The sequence below is a fragment of the Hippocampus zosterae genome, chromosome 4, assembly GCF_025434085.1.
Source record: "Hippocampus zosterae strain Florida chromosome 4, ASM2543408v3, whole genome shotgun sequence".
Lineage (NCBI taxonomy): Eukaryota > Metazoa > Chordata > Actinopteri > Syngnathiformes > Syngnathidae > Hippocampus > Hippocampus zosterae.
Genome location: NC_067454.1, coordinates 24225057 through 24243520, shown reverse-complemented (window position 1 = coordinate 24243520; position 18464 = coordinate 24225057). Strand labels below are relative to the sequence as shown.

Below are 18464 nucleotides of genomic sequence, written 5' to 3'. Positions count from 1 at the left end.
GATCGCCAGAGTGATAAAAATAGAATCAATATAATGAAGCTTTGACAAAAAAAATCTGAGATACGGCAAAGTGGGCATATTTTGGGAAGTGCTCTATCTATCTCTATTGTTCATCTCTATCTTTGAGGCAGACCTGGAATTCCTGTGGCCTTTGAATGTGCATCTGAGGACATGAGGGCATGAATGCTTCATCTCTTTCCACCGGTATACTACTTTCATATCAAACAAAGTGCCCGTCTGAATCCAGCAATGCCGACAGCATTACAAAGAAGGCAGTTGCACAACATGTACCCTGCTACACTCAACCAAATCTACTGTTGAAAACAATCTCATTGATCTCGGTTACAGGAAAAAAATGATGTGTAAGGTCAAAACCGTGGCAGGAACTTTTTTTGATATGATAGCAGAAGATCCGCAGCAGGAATAGGACAAAGAAGGCAAGGCAAAGAAATCATCATATGAGTTATAGTACAATGGGACTCACTAAGTTAGCAAAGTAGTGCCTGTCACTGTAGCACTACTTCCCCAACCCACTATTCGGCTAGTCACATAAAGTTTTTAGCAAGCAAATGATCACTGTCGTCGTTCCAAATTTGCCACCGTGGATGGGGATGTCCATGTGAGACAAGAAAGGCATGCAATCAAAGTCAGAGAGCAGCACCACCCAAGTATACACAAATTGCTGGGTTAAAAGTATCCCAAATTTGGGGAAATAGCAGCACTGGATACAAACAAACAGGATGAATGGGAAGGGAGGGGAGGGAGGGGGTGGGGATGACCGCGACGCGGCCGTCCTGACCAGCTGCACGGACAATAAAACTCATTTCCACACCATGATTTTCTGAAGTAGAAGCAACTTTCCCCTCTCAGGGCTTGCCACACCAAGTCATTCACATACGTTTGGCACAACTTTGACAATGGATCCACAAGTCAGCAGTGTTACCCCTGAGCCATACGGGCGCCATTGACGTTTTCTATTAATTACATTAAATTGATCTCAACTTTGGGTGAAAGCAACCCAATCTGCAAAATATCCATAGGTACCCAGCAAGTAGGTACACAGCATGTTTTTAGTGATTATTAAAAACATTTTATGAATAGCCTCAAAAATATTAACCAAGCACAAATTTGGAATTGGCTTGCTCAAAGATAATTGTGGTGAAAAACCAAGAATCAAACCTGGAATATTGTTTTGACAAAGACAAAGGACACCACGAGCGCACCTAAATCTTCAGATTCGAAAAGGTGGGCCTTGTCAATGCCAATCTTGCGGCACCAGTAGAGGAAGTTAGATGTGTTGTCTCTGGCAAAAAAAGATCCTGAAGTTGCATCAGCTCGCCAATGGATCACTCTTCTGGTGAAGGGCTGCATGAGGCACACACAAAATGATGTAAGGAGAACACCCACATTCAACTGAGCGGTTTTAATGTCGAGGGATCATCTTGTTTTTGTAGTTGTACAGTAATGCCTCGTTTATCGCGGTTAATGGGGACCAAAACCACCCGCGATAAACGTAAATCCGCGAATTAGCGAACGACCCCCCCCCCTCCCCCGCCTCCATATACTGTAGGTACATATGCATAATATTTATAAGGCCAAATTTAATGGTAAACATGCATTTCGAAGTAAATTTTGAAGTAATTAACATGACTTAATGCTGTATACTAATAGATTTAAACATGTATAAGTCAGGTTAGTTTATGAATAACAAAATGCAGTGTATATATATATATATATATATATATATATATATATATATATATATATATATATATATATATATATATATATATATATATATATATATATATATATATATATATATATATACTGTATATATATATATATATATGGCGGCTGGGCGGCCCGGTAGTCCAGTGGTTAGCACGTCGGCTTCACAGTGCAGAGGTACCGGGTTCGATTCCAGCTCCGGCCTAGTGTCGGCAACTAAAAAAACACTTCATACAAGATACCATGGGAGCCATACACTCTTTTTTATTTAAAATGATGATACATACTCTTTTCCTTTTTCTTGTCAATTGTGTAGGAGACACATGTGGAAGCATCTTCACAATGTTCTTCACTTTACCTCTTCCAATACGGCTGTGGTGTCGGCGTACTCAAGAAGGCGTCTTTGTATATGTAATGTAAATATTGCCTATGATAATTGCTTGCGGATAACGCAAAAGGAGCCATTCAAGATGAGATCGGCAGTGCTATGCAAATATATGAGCAAAGTAAGTGCTGTCTGGAGAGTATTGTGGGATGTTTTTTTGCCATCAAATCCTCATAGTGTCCCTCATTTCCATCAAAATCAAGTAGGCCCGACCGCACTACGGCTGAGTATGGCCGAGTATAACATGCTTGACGTTGTGGAAACAGAAATTAACTCGCTGTGATCTGTGCATGACATTGGCAGTTAAACTGCAAGATCTCTCCTTGTGGATGAAGTTGTTGGCCATGCATGTAACATGGGCAATTGGAGATCGGGGTGTAACCCCGATCATGCGTCCAAGTGTGACACCTCACCCCCCTGTCCCAATAGTGACTGGAGTGCTATTAAAATATTTAAGATATTAAATATTTTAATATTTAATATTATAAATATTTATGGGAGGCCCGGTAGTCCAGTGGTTAGCACGTCTGCTTCACAGTGCAGAGGTACCGGGTTCGATTCCAGCTCCGGTCTCCCTGTGTGGAGTTTGCATGTTCTCCCCGGGCCTGCGCGGGTTTTCTCCGGGTGCTCCGGTTTCCTCACACATTCCAAAAACATGCATGGCAGGCTAATTGGGCGCTCTAAATTGTCCCTCGGTGTGAGTGTGGGCGTGGATGGTTGTTCGTCTCTGTGTGCCCTGCGATTGGCTGGCAACTGATTCAGGGTGTCCCCCGCCTACTGCCCGGAGACAGCTGGGATAGGCTCCAGCACCCCCCGCGACCCTAGTGAGGATCAAGCGGCTCGGAAGATGAATGAATGAATGAATATGGCGGCTGGTTGGTAACGCATCGGTTTGGCATACGGCAGACGGTGGTTCGAATCCCGCTTGGGGCAAAAAATGAGCAAATAACACCATCCAGTGTGGGTCCTTGGGCAAGATCCTTCACGCTAATGCCTCCCTCATACAATGATGAGAGACAATAAAACGAATGACATGCCAGCTCAGACGTCGCCCGGCCAAACAAGGTCTGCGTCAGGTGCTATGGAACCAGAGCACCTTGATGAAAAATGGGCTACTGGAACAAAGCGGAGATGGGCGAGATGCGATAACATGGCTCTGTTGGAATGCTACTACTCAAGCAACCCTAGTCAGAGGGGTTACATGCAGAGAATGTGGGCGAAACAACTAGTAGCTCAGTGTTCCAACATCCACAAACGGCAACTGCTGTCACAACTTGAGATTGATAAGGTACAACGCATGTTCCATGGTGAAGGGCGCCAGGCTGCCAGATCAGAGGAGGAGGTCATACAAGAGATTGGGAGGCAAGCCCCAATGAATGCAGATGATGAGATTGGGTGGCCAGCCCCAACGAATGAAAGCGAGGCAGCAACTGACCTGAAAACTAAGATCATGGCGAGAATGAAAGCTGGGCAACCTAGAAACCGATTACAACGGCTATGTGAAGTACCATCTGAAAGTCTCATGGAAAGTGTGAATGCAGCACTGAGGGCGATCCCTACCGTAACGATCACAGAAACAAATGAGCTGATATACGCTTCAGCATCAGTGATCCTGGAGACTCTGGGCTATAAGAGCAACCATGGAAGCCATGAGATACGTTACCCACCATGGAAAAGATGGTTGGAGGCTAAGATCAAGGCGGCGCGGAAAGATGTGAGTCAATTGACGGAGGCCCAGAGAGGTGTGATGAAAAGGCCGAAACCCGAGAGGTACATCCAGATGACCATACCTGAAGCACTCGAAACTGCCAAACAAAGGCTCCAAGCCTTGTCCAGTCGCCTAAAGCGGTACACGAAAGAGAATGAGGCCAAACGAATAAACAGGCTGTTCGCAACACAACCTGCGAAAGTGTACGCTCAGTGGCAGGGTCCTAACAACAGAGCTGACCCACCAAGACTGGAAACTGAAAGGTACTGGAAAGGCATATGGGAGAGGGAGGTTGCACATAACAGCAGTGCACAATGGCTGGTGACCCTGAGAGAGGAGCACAGCAACCTCCCTGAACAGAACCCAGTTACCATAACAGTGGCAGACATACATGAAAGAGTCTCAGATATGAAGAACTGGACAGCACCAGGCCCGGACATGGTCCACACCTACTGGCTAAAGAAACTCACAGCACTCCATGAGCGCCTAGCAGCATAAATGAACCAGCTGCTGAGGGATGGGACTCACCCAGAATGGCTAACCGAAGGGCGAACGATCCTGATCATGATGGATCCCTCGAAGGATGCAGCCCCATCCAATTATCGGCCAATAACCTGTCTCTCCACAACATGGAAGCTCATGTCAGGCATCATTGCGGCTAAGATAAGTGGGCACATGGATCAATACATGAACGAAGCACAGAAGGGCATTGGTAGAGATACCAGAGGAGCCAAACATCAGCTCCTGGTTGACAGAACAGTCGCACAAGACTGCAGGTCCCGACGTACCAACCTGTGCACAGCTTGGATTGATTACAAGAAAGCCTATGACTCGATGCCACATACATGGATCACTGAATGCTTGGAGTTGTATAAGGTGAACAGGACCCTAAGAGCCTTCGTTGCGAACTCGATGAGGATGTGGAAAACCACACTTGAAGCCAATGGCAAGCCACTTACCCAAGTGTCCATCAAATGTGGCATATACCAATGTGATGCACTCTCCCCACTGCTGTTCTGCATAGGACTGAACCCCCTAAGCCAAGTAATCACCAAGACAGGCTATGGATACCGCCTCAGAAATGGAGCTATAATCAGTCACCTCCTCCACATGGATGACATAAAGCTGTATGCTAAGAGCGAAAGGGACATAGATTCCCTGATCCACACAACCAGGATCTACAGCAGCGACATCGGGATGTCATTCGGGCTTGAGAAATGTAGTCGGATGGTGACTAAGAGTCGAAAGGTAGTCCGCACTGAAGGGGTCTCACTCCCTGAAGGAACAATAGCAGACATTGAGGACAGCTACAAGTACCTCAGTATACCACAAGCCAATGGCAACCTCGAACTTGCAACAAGGAAAGCGGCTACGGCCAAATACCTCCAGCGAGTGAGGCAAGTCCTAAGAAGCCAGCTCAATGGCAAGAATAAGACCCGGGCAATAAACAGCTATGCCCTGCCAGTGATCAGATACCCTGCAGGAATAATAAGGTGGCCAAAGGAAGAGATTCAGACCACGGACGTTAAGACCCGAAAGCTCCTAACCATGCATGGAGGGTTCCATCCCAAATCCAGCACCCTGAGACTGTACGCAAGCCGAAAGGAAGGAGGCCGGGGACTAGTGAGTGTGAGAGCCACTGTCCAGGATGAAACATCCAAGCTCCATGAATACATCAAGGAGAAGGCTCCAACGGATGACGTACTCAGAGAATGTCTCAGACAATGGGGAACAGAAGATGAGGCGCTGGAAGAGGGACCATCATGGGAGGACAAGCCCCTACACGGGATGTACCACCGGACCATAACTGAAGTGGCTGATCTCAAGAAGTCCTATCAGTGGCTAGAGAGGGCTGGCCTGAAGGACAGCACAGAGGAACTCATCCTGGCTGCTCAGGAGCAGGCCTTGAGCACCAGAACCATCGAGGCCCAGATATACCACACCAGACAAGACCCAAGGTGTAGGTTGTGCAAAGAGGCACCTGAGACGATCCAACACATAACTGCAGGGTGTAAGATGCTGGCAGGGAAAGCCTACATGGAACGCCATAACCAGGTGGCTGGCATAGTCTACCGAAACATCTGTGCGGGTATGGACTGGAAACCCCAAGGTCAAAATGGGAAACACCTCCGAAGGTGGTGGAGAATGACAGAGCGAAGATCCTGTGGGACTTCCAGATCCAGACTGACAAGATGGTAATGGCGAACCAACCAGATATCGTGATCATAGATAAAGGGCAGAGGAAAGCCGTTGTAGTGGATGTAGCGGTCCCAAGTGATGGAAACATCAGGAAGAAGGAACATGAGAAGCTCGAGAATTACCAAGGGCTCAGAGAGGAGCTGGAGAGAGCCTGGAAGGTAAAGGTGACAGTCGTGGGTGGTCGGAGCACTCGGGGCAGTGACCCCCAAACTAGATGAGTGGTTGCAACAGATCCCGGGAACAACATCGGAAATCTCAGTCCAGAAATGTGCAGTGCTGGGAACAGCAAGGATACTGCGCAGAACCCTCAAGCTTCCTGGCCTCTGGTAGGGACCCGAGCTGAATGAGGGACGGACACCACCCGAGGGGTGAGATGAGAATTTTTTTTTAATATATATATTAGAGCTGTCAAACGATTAAATTATTTAATCTAATTAAAAATGCAACTGTCATAATTAACTCAAATGAATTAAAAAATTAATCGTGATTACTCACACATTTTTTATCATTTCTGAATTTCCGTTTACATTTTTTGTCCTATTTTTCCCCATTTCAATGCTCTCATCAACATGGAATCATGAATCAGTTTTCTATATGCCAAATGCAAATATTTACTGAAATAACAATTTAAATTTTCAATTTTACATGGATATTTTTCACTTGGTGCAGTTATTCGCACATAATCTCTCACACAATATTACTGTCCATCAATGACGGTGAAAAAAAATATTTTGTCACACAACAGCTGCTTTAACAGCTTTTTTATGAAATCAAAACAGAGCAATATAACATTATAAAGTGCGCATCTAAGGTACATTAGTACTCAGTCTACAGTGAATTCAAACCATGGTTGTATACTTCGTTTTTCTCAAGTTTGCTTTCAACACAGCAGTCTGTTTCTGTATGTTTGTTGAAGAATAACGAGACATCGGGCACCAGTGTTCATTATGTGCCGCTGTATTCGAAACTGCCGGCCGTACAAACAAGCACACGCACTTCCCACGTGCTGCAGGGGCAAACTATTCTGAAAGTAGAGCGGGGTTCACTCCCCCTAACCATCCTGGGGACTATGTACCGTGAGGGAGGGGGACGGGTCGCAACCCCGCCCCCGCACTTCGGCCCCGTGGCCAGGGTCCACGGCAGCGCGGTGGCCGACGGTGGTGGTCCAGGGGGTCTGCAGCACCCGAGGTTGGACCGTGGGTGCGCCGGGCCCGGTGTTTTATTTTGAAGGGTGGGCATTCCTTCATAACCCATGGGGATGGTCGGCTTGGGGATCCGGTCCGCTGCCTTGCTAGGCGCTTAACGCCAGGACTGCGGTGGATTTGTATATCGCCGGACGCGGTCCCGCGGGATTTTGCTGACCCGAAAGTCATTACCACTTCGCACCAACTCTCCAGTGATGGAAAGTCCCGTCAATTCGGCTTGGAGGCTCCCTTACGGACTTCACTGCGATCCACTAGGAATTGGTGACCAAAGCTCCCCCTAACACAGTCAGGCTATGTTGATTGTGTTGGTCCTTCTTGCGCGGAAGTCTCTCTACGGTTTTGTGTAGATATCATTTCGAATGACTACACTTGGTTCGATGACAACACTGGAGACGTTTTACTTTCGCTAGGTCGCTACCACTGTACCACTGTCACTGTCAGACGAACACAGAGAAGCTCCACCTGCTCTATTTATATGGACACGGAACGCTGTAACCTTCCACATAAAATAGTTCCAAACAAGTAACAATCGCGTCAGTGGCATACATGTATACCTGTATGATACACAGAGAGAGAAGAACAGGTAACTTTGGTCTTGTCAGTGGAGCAATCTGGCAACTTTTAAAGTAAACTTTCCATTCATAAACACTAAGTATCCCTTTTCGGTGTCTCCGCGCTGCCATGGCTGGCAAAACGGACATGGGCGTGGACTTCTGCAGTGCGCTTGTTGTTGTTTCTGGTGTATTTATAGAGCAACGTAACATCCGCTTGTGACGTGTGCCGCGTTAATCTCGCGAGAACAAATTTAATCCCGTTAAAATTCATTTAAATTAATGCCAATAAAAACGCGCTAAATTCCATCCATCCATCCATCCATCCATCATCTACTGCTTATCCGGGGCCGGGCCGCGGGGGCAACAGCTTTAGCAGGGAAGCCCAGACTTCCCTCTCCCTAGCTACTTCTTCCAGCTCTCCCCGGGGGTTCCCGAGACGTTCCCAGGCCAGCTGGGTGACATAGTCTCTCCAGCGTGTCCTGGGTCTTCCTCGGGGTCTCCTCCCGGTGGGACATGCCCGGAACACCTCACCAGAGAGGCGCTCAGGAGGCATCCGAATCAGATGCCCAAGCCACCTCATCTGGCTCCTCTCGATGTGGAGGAGAAGCGGCTCGACTCTGAGCCCCTCCCGGATGACCGAGCTTCTCACCTTATCTCTAAGGGAGAGCCCGGACACCATGCGGACAAAACTCATTTCGCCCGCTTGTATCCGGGATCGCGTTCTTTCGGTCACGACCCATAGCTCGTGACCATAGATGAGGGTTGGGACGTAGATCGACCAGTAAATTGAGAGCTTCGCCCTTTGGCTCAGCTCCTTCACCACGACAGACCGATACAACATCCGCATCACAGCAGACGCTGCACCGATCCGCCTGTTGATCTCCCGCTCCCTCCTGCCCCCACTCGTGAACAAGACCCCAAGATACTTGAACTCCTCCACTTGGGGCAAGATCTCCTCCCCGACCCGGAGGGGGCACTCCACCCTTTTCCGACTGAGGACCATGGTTTCAGATTTGGAGGTGCTGATTTTCATCCCAACCGCTTCACACTCAGCTGCGAAACGCTCCAGTGAGAGTTGGAGAGCCCCGTTTGAAGAAGCCAACAGCACCACATCATCTGCAAAAAGCAGGGATGCAATACTGAGGCCCCCAAAACGGACCCCCTCAACGCTTCGGCTGCGCCTAGAAATTCTGTCCATAAAAGTTATGAACAGAATCGGCGACAAAGGGCAGCCTTGGCGGAGTCCTACCCCCTCTGTAAACGATTCCGACTTACTGCCGGCAATGCGAACCAAACTCTGACATCGGTGGTATAGTGGCCGAACAGCCCGTATCAGGGGGTTCGGTACCCCATACCCACGAAGCACCCCCAACAGAACTCCCCGAGGGACATGGTCAAACTCCTTCTCCAAGTCCACAAAACACATGAAGACTGGTTGGGCGAATTCCCACACACCCTCAAGGACCCTGCTAAGGGTGTAGAGCTGGTCCACTGTTCCACGGCCGGGACGAAAACCACACTGCTCCTCCTCAATCTGAGGCACAACTTCCCGACGGACCCTCCTCTCCAGCACCCCTGAATAGACCTTACCAGGGAGGCTGAGGAGTGTGTAGTTAGGATGAGGAGTGCCTCTGTCGGGAGGCTGAGGAGTGCCTCTGTAGTTAGATCACACCCTCCGGTCCCCCTTTTTAAAAAGAGGGACTACCACCCCGGTCTGCCAATCCAGAGGCACTCTCCCTGTTGACCACGCAATGTTGCAGAGGCGTGTCAACCAGGACAGCCCCACAACATCCAGAGCCTTGAGGAACTCCAGGCGGATCTCATCCACCCCTGGGGCCTTGCCACCGAGGAGCTTGTTAACCACATCGGTGACTTCAGCCACAGAGATAGGAGAACCCACCTTAGAGTCCCCAGGCACTGCTTCCTCTAAGGAAGGCGTGTTGGTGGAGTTGAGGAGGTCTTCGAAGTACTCTGCCCACCGGTTCACAACGTCCTGAGTCGAAGTCAGCAGCGCCCCATCCCCACTGTACACAGTGTTAGTGGTGCACTGCTTCCCCCTCCTGAGACGTCGGATGGTGGACCAGAATTTCCTCGAAGCCGTCCGGAAGTCGGCTTCCATGGCCTCACCGAACTCTTCCCACGCTCGGGTTTTTGCCTCGGCGACCACCGAAGCTGCGTTCCGCTTGGCCAGTCGACACCCGTCAGCTGCCTCTGGGGTCCCACAGGCCATAAAGGCTCGATAGGACTCCTTCTTCAGCTTGACGGCATCCCTTACTGCTGGTGTCCACCAGCGAGTACGGGGGTTGCCGCCACGACAGGCACCAACCACCTTACGGCCACAACTCAGATTGGCCGCCTCAACAATAGAGGCACGGAACATGGTCCACTCAGGCTCAATGTCCCCCGCCTCCCCCGGAACATGGGAAAAGCTCTGTCGGAGGTGGGAGTTGAAACTCTTTCTGACAGGGGATTCCGCCAGACGCTCCCAACAAACCCTCACAATACGTTTGGGTCTGCCAGGACGGACCGGCATCTTCCCCCACCATCGGAGCCTACTCACCACCAGGTGGTGATCAGTTGACAGCTCCGCCCCTCTCTTCACCCGAGTGTCCAGAACATGCGGCCGCAAATCCGATGATACAACTACAAAGTCGATCATCGAACTGCGGCCTAGGGTGTCCTGGTGCCAAGTGCACATATGGACACCCTTATGTTTGAACAAGGTGTTCGTTATGGACAATCTGTGACGAGCACAGAAGTCCAATAACAAAACACCACTCGGGTTCTGATCGGGGGGGCCGTTCCTCCCAATCACGCCGCTCCAGGTCTCACTGTCATTGCCCACGTGAGCATTGAAGTCCCCCAGCAGAACAAGGGAGTCCCCAGCAGGAGTACTCTCCAGCACACACTCCAAGGACTTCAAAAAGGGTGGGTATGCTGAGCTGCTGTTTGGTGCATATGCACAAACAACAGTCAGGACCCGTCCACCCACCCGAAGGCGGAGGGAGGCAACCCTCTCGTCTACCGGTGTGAACCCCAATGTACAGGCACTGTGCCGTGGGATAATGAGTATGCCCACACATGCTCTGCGCCTTTCACCGTGAGCAACTCCAGAGTAGAAGAGAGTCCAACCCCTCTCGAGAGAACTGGTACCAGAACCCAGGCTGTGTGTGGAGGCAAGTCCGACTATATCCAGTCGGAAATTCTCTGCCTCAGACACCAGCTCGGGCTCCTTCCCTGCCAGAGAGGTGACATTCCATGTCCCAAGAGCTAGCTTCTGCAGCCGAAGATCGGACCGCCAGGGTCCCCGCCTTTGGCTGACGCCCAGCTCACATTGCACCCGACCCCTTTGGCCCCTCTCATGGGTGGTGAGCCCATGGGAAGGGGGACCCATGTTGCCTCTTCGGGCTGTGCCCGGCCGGGCCCCATGGGTGTAGGCCCGGCCACCAGGCCCTTGCCAACGAGCCCCACCTCCAGGCCTGGCTCCAGAGAGAGGCCCCGGTGACCCGCGTCCGGGCAAGGGAAACTTAGATCCATTTATTTTAATCTTCATCAGGGGTCTTTGAGCCGTGCTTTGTCTGGCCCCTCACCTAGAACCTGTTTGCCATGGGTGACCCTGCCAGGGGCATAAAGCCCCAGACAACTTAGCTCCTAGGATCATTGGGACACACAAACCCCTCCACCACAGTAAGGTGACGACTCACGGAACGCGCTAAATTGACAGCTCTAATATATATATATATATATATATATATATATATATATACAGTTTTTTTTAAAGTCCGCAAACACTCCGCGAGAAGCTGCGAAAGTCAGCAAAAGAACAGCAAGTCACATAGAGCAACATATACAGTACTGTACTACATGTATATGAAAAAACTTATTTATAATTTTTTTTATGAACATGTATGAAAAAATCAGCGATGCACTGAAGCCGCGAAATTGCGAGGGAAAACTGTACACTGGTTTTATGTTTGTTGTAGTGTCGCTGTTGACTTTTCACTTGAAACTCTCGGGATGCATAGTGGTGAGTTTTGTAGGCTTGGGACATTCTCAGGCATTCTTGCATTTGCTTATCTGAACGTATGTATGTATTATGGTGGGGGGAAATTATTGTATATCAGAGAATCATGCATCATAGGTTGAGTCATTTTATGTTCCATACAGCACGCTTTATTTTGTAGAATGGTTACTACCTATAGCGGGCTTTGGTAAACAACTGATTAAAAAAGAGGTGTAAAAGCCACCAATCCCCAAAATAATGATTTGGTTCTGTTTCAGCACCTTTCCATTATTGCTGTGGCTCATTTTTTCCTGGAGAAACTGGGCCAGTTGACAAAGAACAACACCGTTGTCCAGTCTGTCCATTAGAGTGTCAGCTGTGACATCCACACCTACGCACAACACAAACACAAAATAGTCATGCAGGTACTCCTTGACTTCATCAATACATCAATAAATACATTCATAAATGAAGAGAACAGCTTTGTGATGATTTCTGAACATAAATATCAATGCAAGATTCATCAATAAATGAATTCTGAATAAATCTTATGATGTCAACTGTAAAAAGAATATAAGCTTAAGAGAACCAACCCTCTGTCGGCTGAATAGTTTATTTAGTACAGGGGTAGGCAACCTAAACTGTTGAAAGAGACATATTGGAGCAAAAAAACGTAAAGCAAATGTTGTCTGGAGCCGCAACAACTTAAAAGCCTTCGAAAGAAGGCAACACATGCTGTACATATCTATATTAGCCTACCGGTACTATCAAAATGACTAAGTTGGCTACAAATACCCAATGGGCCTTCGTGATTAAATGTTTTCTTTTCCCTGCAGTGCATCCTGTAGAGCGAGAGGCAGGGGGGGGGCGGGTCAACCTTTTTTGACCAAAGCTCTATTTTTTGATCAACCAGCCTCCCGTGATCGACCCATGACCGCACATGCACGTGACTTACACACGCATGCCATAATGAGCAACAGCCATAACAGCCTTTGAGATGAACATGGCACGAGGCAGTTTTGCAGCATGTAAACTTTTTGACGTGTCGTGTTTTAAAATGCTTCTCTTGGTCCTTCAGATTGCCATTCTTTGCCAGTTCCCTCGGTGAATTGGACATGAAACGTCATTTCTTCTTACATCAGCCACCTGCCTGGCATCCCGCCCTGCCAATAGAAACGTGTCTCGCAGCCTATGATGCAAATCTTCGTTGACTGAAATGTTGAAATGTAATATTTATTCGACACATTCTGACAGCATTTAAAAATGTTAAGAATGTTTGTCCTCCTACAGAAACCCTATTCAAACAAAAAATATATATTTTCACTCTCCCATCTTTCTCTATTTTCAAACATTTTTAAAAAGCTCCAGGGAGCCACTAGGGGGCGCTGACGAGAGCCACATGTGGCTCCGGAGCCACGGGTTGGCGACCCCGATTTAGTAGTTCAAGACTTGAAAATTATGTCTGCATGAATACTTGCCCCCCCCCCCCAAATGACTCAGTAGTGATAGGTTTTGAGCAGATTTAGTCACTACTTTTTGGACCAAAATGGGTAAACCCGATGACGTCAACGTGAGCCGAGTGATAATGTTTCCTTGGTTGCTGGGGGTTGTTTCCTCATGAAAGTTGAAACATTCACCAAAACAAAAGTAATGGGCTTGACCAAGCAAAGTGGAGTGTAATTTGCAGAAATAATTTTGGTGGTTCTCACTCAAAAGCATCAAGTGTTTCGGTCAGAGTTTGGAATGAATGGTTTAAAGCAGGGGCGTCAAACACGGGTCCTGGAGGGCCGCTGTCCTGCATGTTTTCCAAGCTTCCATGTTGCAACACACCTGATTCAAATGAACAGATCATCAGCAAGCTCTGTGGAAGCCTGACATTGAACCCGATCATTAGAATCAGGTGTGTTGCAACAGGGAGATTTGGAAAACATACAGGACAGCAGCCCTCCAGGACTGGAGTTTGAAATCCCTGGTTTAGAGGCATGGATGCTGGTCTCCCTCGGCAGTAAACAGCATTTTTACATTCACACTGATATGTAAGTGCCAATGTTCAGCCTGCTCAAGTATCCCTTTAAGCACGAGTTTCTTTCATGATATTGTGTCGGGGTCTGTTTTTTGTGAACTTGGTTTGGATTTGATTTTAGTTTTCTCATGTTCTCCTGGTGTTTCTTTTGTCAATGTTTGTCATGTGAAGTTATTCGAGTTACAAACAGTTCTCGTGTCTTGTCCAGTTGCTCCTCATTCTCGTGTCAGTTTGTTTGTTTTTAGTTTCCCTGCCTCCTTTCGGTCATTGCTGGATTGTTTAATTTGATTTGTAGCCCCTGTCAGTTGTCATTCTTCAGTCGCTTTGTGAGTTTTTGTGTAATCGTCAAGTCATTGCTTGAGTTTGATTGGACTTTTTTTCATGTTGTTTTTTGTTGTTGATGTTGTTCATCCCAAGTGCCTTATTTTGCATTTTTGGGATAAAATGCTTTTTGCCTTGCCTCCCTGCTACCTTGCTTTTGGGTACTCAACCACACTAAAACATAACAGAATGATGTGACCACAAAAGGACCCGGTGGGAAGCACAAAGCGCCGCCCTGCCACCTGGAAGTCTGCTTCCCATTGCCTTCAACCTGCCAATGATGTCACCCGTCCCATTGACTTGTCCTAGTTTTTCACGCTCCCCTTCAAATTTACCTCCCCCATGTTTTTTTTTTTAGATTCAGATTGTCAGACTTTGAAGATGGCCCCAATTAAGTTGATTTGCTTTCTGAATCTCATTTAGCTTTTGATAACTGACTTAGATTTTCCTGGTTCTTTCCCTAGTCAGTTTTTGATCCATTTTTCTAATGATTCCTTGGACTTCACTCCCCAAACCCTTCCCTTCAACTGTTTTTCCACTGACACCTAGTATGTCATGTTTGTGTGTTTTGTTTTGATTCGAATTTTAATTTTGTGTTTTCCCTGATGTATTTTTGTCAATGTCTCTCTTTAAGTTATTGTGTCCACCCGTGCTCATCACCCGGTTCCTTCTGTTGACGAATCAGCTCAGTCCATCCCTTTCGTCTGGTCCAGGTGTTCCTCGTTGTCTTATCAGTTTGTTTGTGTTAAATTCCCTGCCTTCATTCAGTCACTGTTGGACAGTTTGCGTTGGTCCCTGTCATCTCATCTATGTTCTACATTATTGTGTGACAGTTTATTCCTTGCCTTTTGGACTTTCATTTAGTTTTTGTTTGATTCTGATGTATTGTCTTTGATTTTAAATTTTTATAATTAGATATTTTGAGAGAACACCTGCGTTTGGGTCCTCAACCACGCTAAAACACTTTGTGTAGTGATATTGGCAATGAAATAATGAATCTCTTGATCAGATCAGAAAAAGAATATCCATTTGAGAAAACTAACTGGTCGAGTGTAAATCATAATTATCGAAATTGTCGACCAGGTCCACATTTGACCAGGCCCTTGGCTTCACAGGGTCTCTGTTCAAAGGTTAATCTCACCCATGATGGTGTTGAGCCAAAGAGCCAGGTCTTCTTTCATAGACAGTAGGCTGGCATCATGGCGGTATGGTAGCCACTGGTTGTATTCCTGGGGACTAGCAAGGCCAGGTCCGCAGTGGCGAAACTTCGGGCTGGGGAGACAGCTCATTCCCAACCCTGTCAACTGGCTCAGAGGACTCTCAGACCTCTGGTTCCTTGGTCCCACTTCACCGTCCATACTTCTGCTTTGACAATTCCTAGAAGGAAACATTTTGACTGATGCTGGTGTGCACGATGAGACTTTGGAAAGTTGAGTGCCTTGCTCATGAGCACTTTGGTGATAATCTGGACTTCTATCCATGTTTACATGTGTGAATTTTAATTTTTCACCGTAATGCACACATTAATAATTCCAAATGGTTGAAATACAATGTAATAATAAAGGCTTCAGCTGCAATGCCAAGCCAGTATGCTAGTGCAAGTGCATGGCTCATTTGTCATGATCCCAGAGAAACCTACATCATAAAGCTCGGCCCCATGCAGAGACAAGCTCTGTCTGACAGGAACACTCGCCGCTAATCACACGGAATCAGGACAAACACACACGTTTTTGTTCGTAGGTTTGTTGACACATGACACATCAAAGGCCATCCGGGTCCCATTGTCTCTCTTTTAAGTAAAATTTGAACATCACTTTAGATATCTAAAGTAGAATAATCAGATTTGAAGCACACCAGGTGCATCACCCTTACAAGCAGCATCACATCTGCTTTTAAGACTTTTATAGCACATGCCTCCGGATTTTTTGTCATTAAGAACCTGGTTGACTTGTACTGTTCAACAGCATTACTACATGATGAAATTAACAACACACATGAGAACTGTGTCAAGAAATTCTAACTGTGCGCAGTCGAAAACAAAATGTGAAGATGTTGGTTGGCGCGGTGTTGCAAAAACTTAGTGAAAGGAGCCCTTTTGCAAACACAAGATGCAGACTTGGGACAGACGCGGGGTGTGGGAAGGTGAATCGTGCCAAGTTAGATGCCGGTTTATTGGTTGATCAGCGAGCCATGAGAGCGTCTGTCTCGAACAAAACATCCAGGTGAGAAAATCGCACCTGTACTCCAGGATGGCTGTTCTGGGAAGGGATGGCAAAGGTCACCCGCTGGCTTGTTTTTGAGACACTAGCAGTCTTTATGCTCCAGGAAAACTCAAAAGTGCATGTCTGGAAAGACAACACACATGGGCACTGGCACACATACACACAAATTATGTCCATGCACATACTGGTGATATTGTTGCAGTTTACTTTGCACAACGAATGCTTGAGCTCAAGTGGCATTCCCTCACCGTTATGTGCACTTTCACTCAAAGCTACACAATGGAAAGAGATGCAATTAAATACCAGCCGAATTGAAATATGTCACGCACCCTATAACCTGATAAAATGATTAGCTGCCCACTATAGTAACCGGGTTATAGTAACAAAGCAAAATTTCACATGTTAGCCAGTTGAATAAACTGGGGGAAACCTTTATATATGGTGTGTCCAATCACACATCAGCAGCCTTGAGTCATTTTACATTGGTCTTACATTCACTGAAAGCCCGCCGAGGAGTCATCTACCAGCAGGGAGTAAAACTGTTATCAACACTCGATGGAGAAGGCCTATGGCCTATTACTGTTCCGCGGGTGGCTTTCAGTATGCACCATCAGAGGAACACAACCGTTCAAAATTTAACTTCTTCCTTTGTTCCTTTGACTAAAAGGTAAGACCTCAAATAAACAATAAGTGCCTCAGAACAGTCTGTTCTGTGTCCAACTATTCATCTGCCTTAAGCAGCAGGTACAACTGGGTCAAATAACACAGAACATGTACATGCAGTACATTCTCACCTAGTAATAATGAAATGTGGAGCATCAAACATAATTCTTCTTCAAGCACGCTTTTGCACATACATGGCTGTGTAAAAATATGTACAGTCAAAAGATTTGACTCATATAGTTGAACATGTGTAGTGGAAATTTTATATTTATTCACGACCTTCTCACGTGTCATAGTGCAGTTACATTTTGGAAGCTAAGTACAATGAATGCTGTTGCATTTCTATGACTTAAAAAAAAAATAATCCTGTTGCCGTACATCCCAAATTTTAAATCATGTTCCATATCCTTTCAATTTGTTCTTTTTTGTTGCTGTTTTTGTGTGGTTTATTATTTTACTTTTGTTAACTGTTTTTGTTTCGCGCTTCGTTACAGATGCAGCTGTTGGGAAAGCATGATATAAATCAGGATGTATTGTATTTTTTTTTTCCAATAACATCACCACTAACTGACAGAAATTATGAAAACATTTCAGAAGAGAAACATAAGTACTTACATAAAGTGCTGATAGTCATCACAGGTTCAGTTCAATGAAGATTCACGTCATCCACATTTGCTCCCAATTCTCCCCGTGGTGTGGACACATGACTTTGAGCTCGACAGTCATGGCCTCACTCTCCCTCACAAGCGGGGTTGAACCTCTCAGCCGAGCACTTTCAACTTGCAACTGGTGGTGTCATCTTACACCTACCAGAACTTCGTCTATTCTACACATCTCAGCACAGACTTCTTTTCCTCATGAGATCATGTTAAAATTATATCAACAAGCGTGTTCTTATCAGCTGTTAACAAACATTCCTCTTAATTGTCTTCTTGATGGAGGAATGCAGTCTCGGGGGTGGGCGGGTGATTATGATGGGGGGGTTCTCAAGTCTCAAGATTTTTGTTAATTTCAGAGGTTGATGAGAGCATAAGAAAATATGTCAACATATATTTTGATGACCATGGATGGTCATTTTTGGCACATTAGGCAACATTTAGATTCCTATATTACGGGTTTAGGCTTTCACTGTATGGCAAGTGAGAAAGGACATATTGGAATAGTGTCGGCAACTAAAAAAACACTTCATACAAGATACCATGGGAGCCATACACTCTTTTTTATTTAAAATGATGATACATACTCTTTTCCTTTTTCTTGTCAATTGTGTAGGAGACACATGTGGAAGCATCTTCACAATGTTCTTCACTTTACCTCTTCCAATACGGCTGTGGTGTCGGCGTACTCAAGAAGGCGTCTTTGTATATGTAATGTAAATATTGCCTATGATAATTGCTTGTGGATATCGCAAAAGGAGCCATTCAAGATGAGATCGGCAGTGCTATGCAAA

At 46.5% G+C, this 18464-nt stretch overlaps 1 protein-coding gene across 3 annotated transcripts in view; it reads right to left on the bottom strand.

The window, feature by feature from the left end:
* Positions 1-18226, bottom strand: part of gas2b (growth arrest-specific 2b) — a 28870-nt gene extending 10644 nt beyond the window's left edge. The window contains exons 1-5 of one of the 3 annotated variants that reach the window (XM_052063214.1): positions 17630-18226; positions 16367-16498; positions 15271-15506; positions 12067-12176; positions 1224-1365 (exon numbers count right to left, since the gene is read on the bottom strand). In XM_052063214.1, the coding sequence (XP_051919174.1) occupies positions 1224-1365; positions 12067-12176; positions 15271-15487 (469 nt within the window). In that variant the 5' untranslated portion in view covers positions 15488-15506; positions 16367-16498; positions 17630-18226. The remainder of the gene's footprint in view (positions 1-1223; positions 1366-12066; positions 12177-15270; positions 15507-16366; positions 16499-17629) is intronic. The other 2 variants (XM_052063215.1, XM_052063213.1) reach the window with 2 other exon arrangements.
* Positions 18227-18464: the final 238 nt, after the last annotated feature.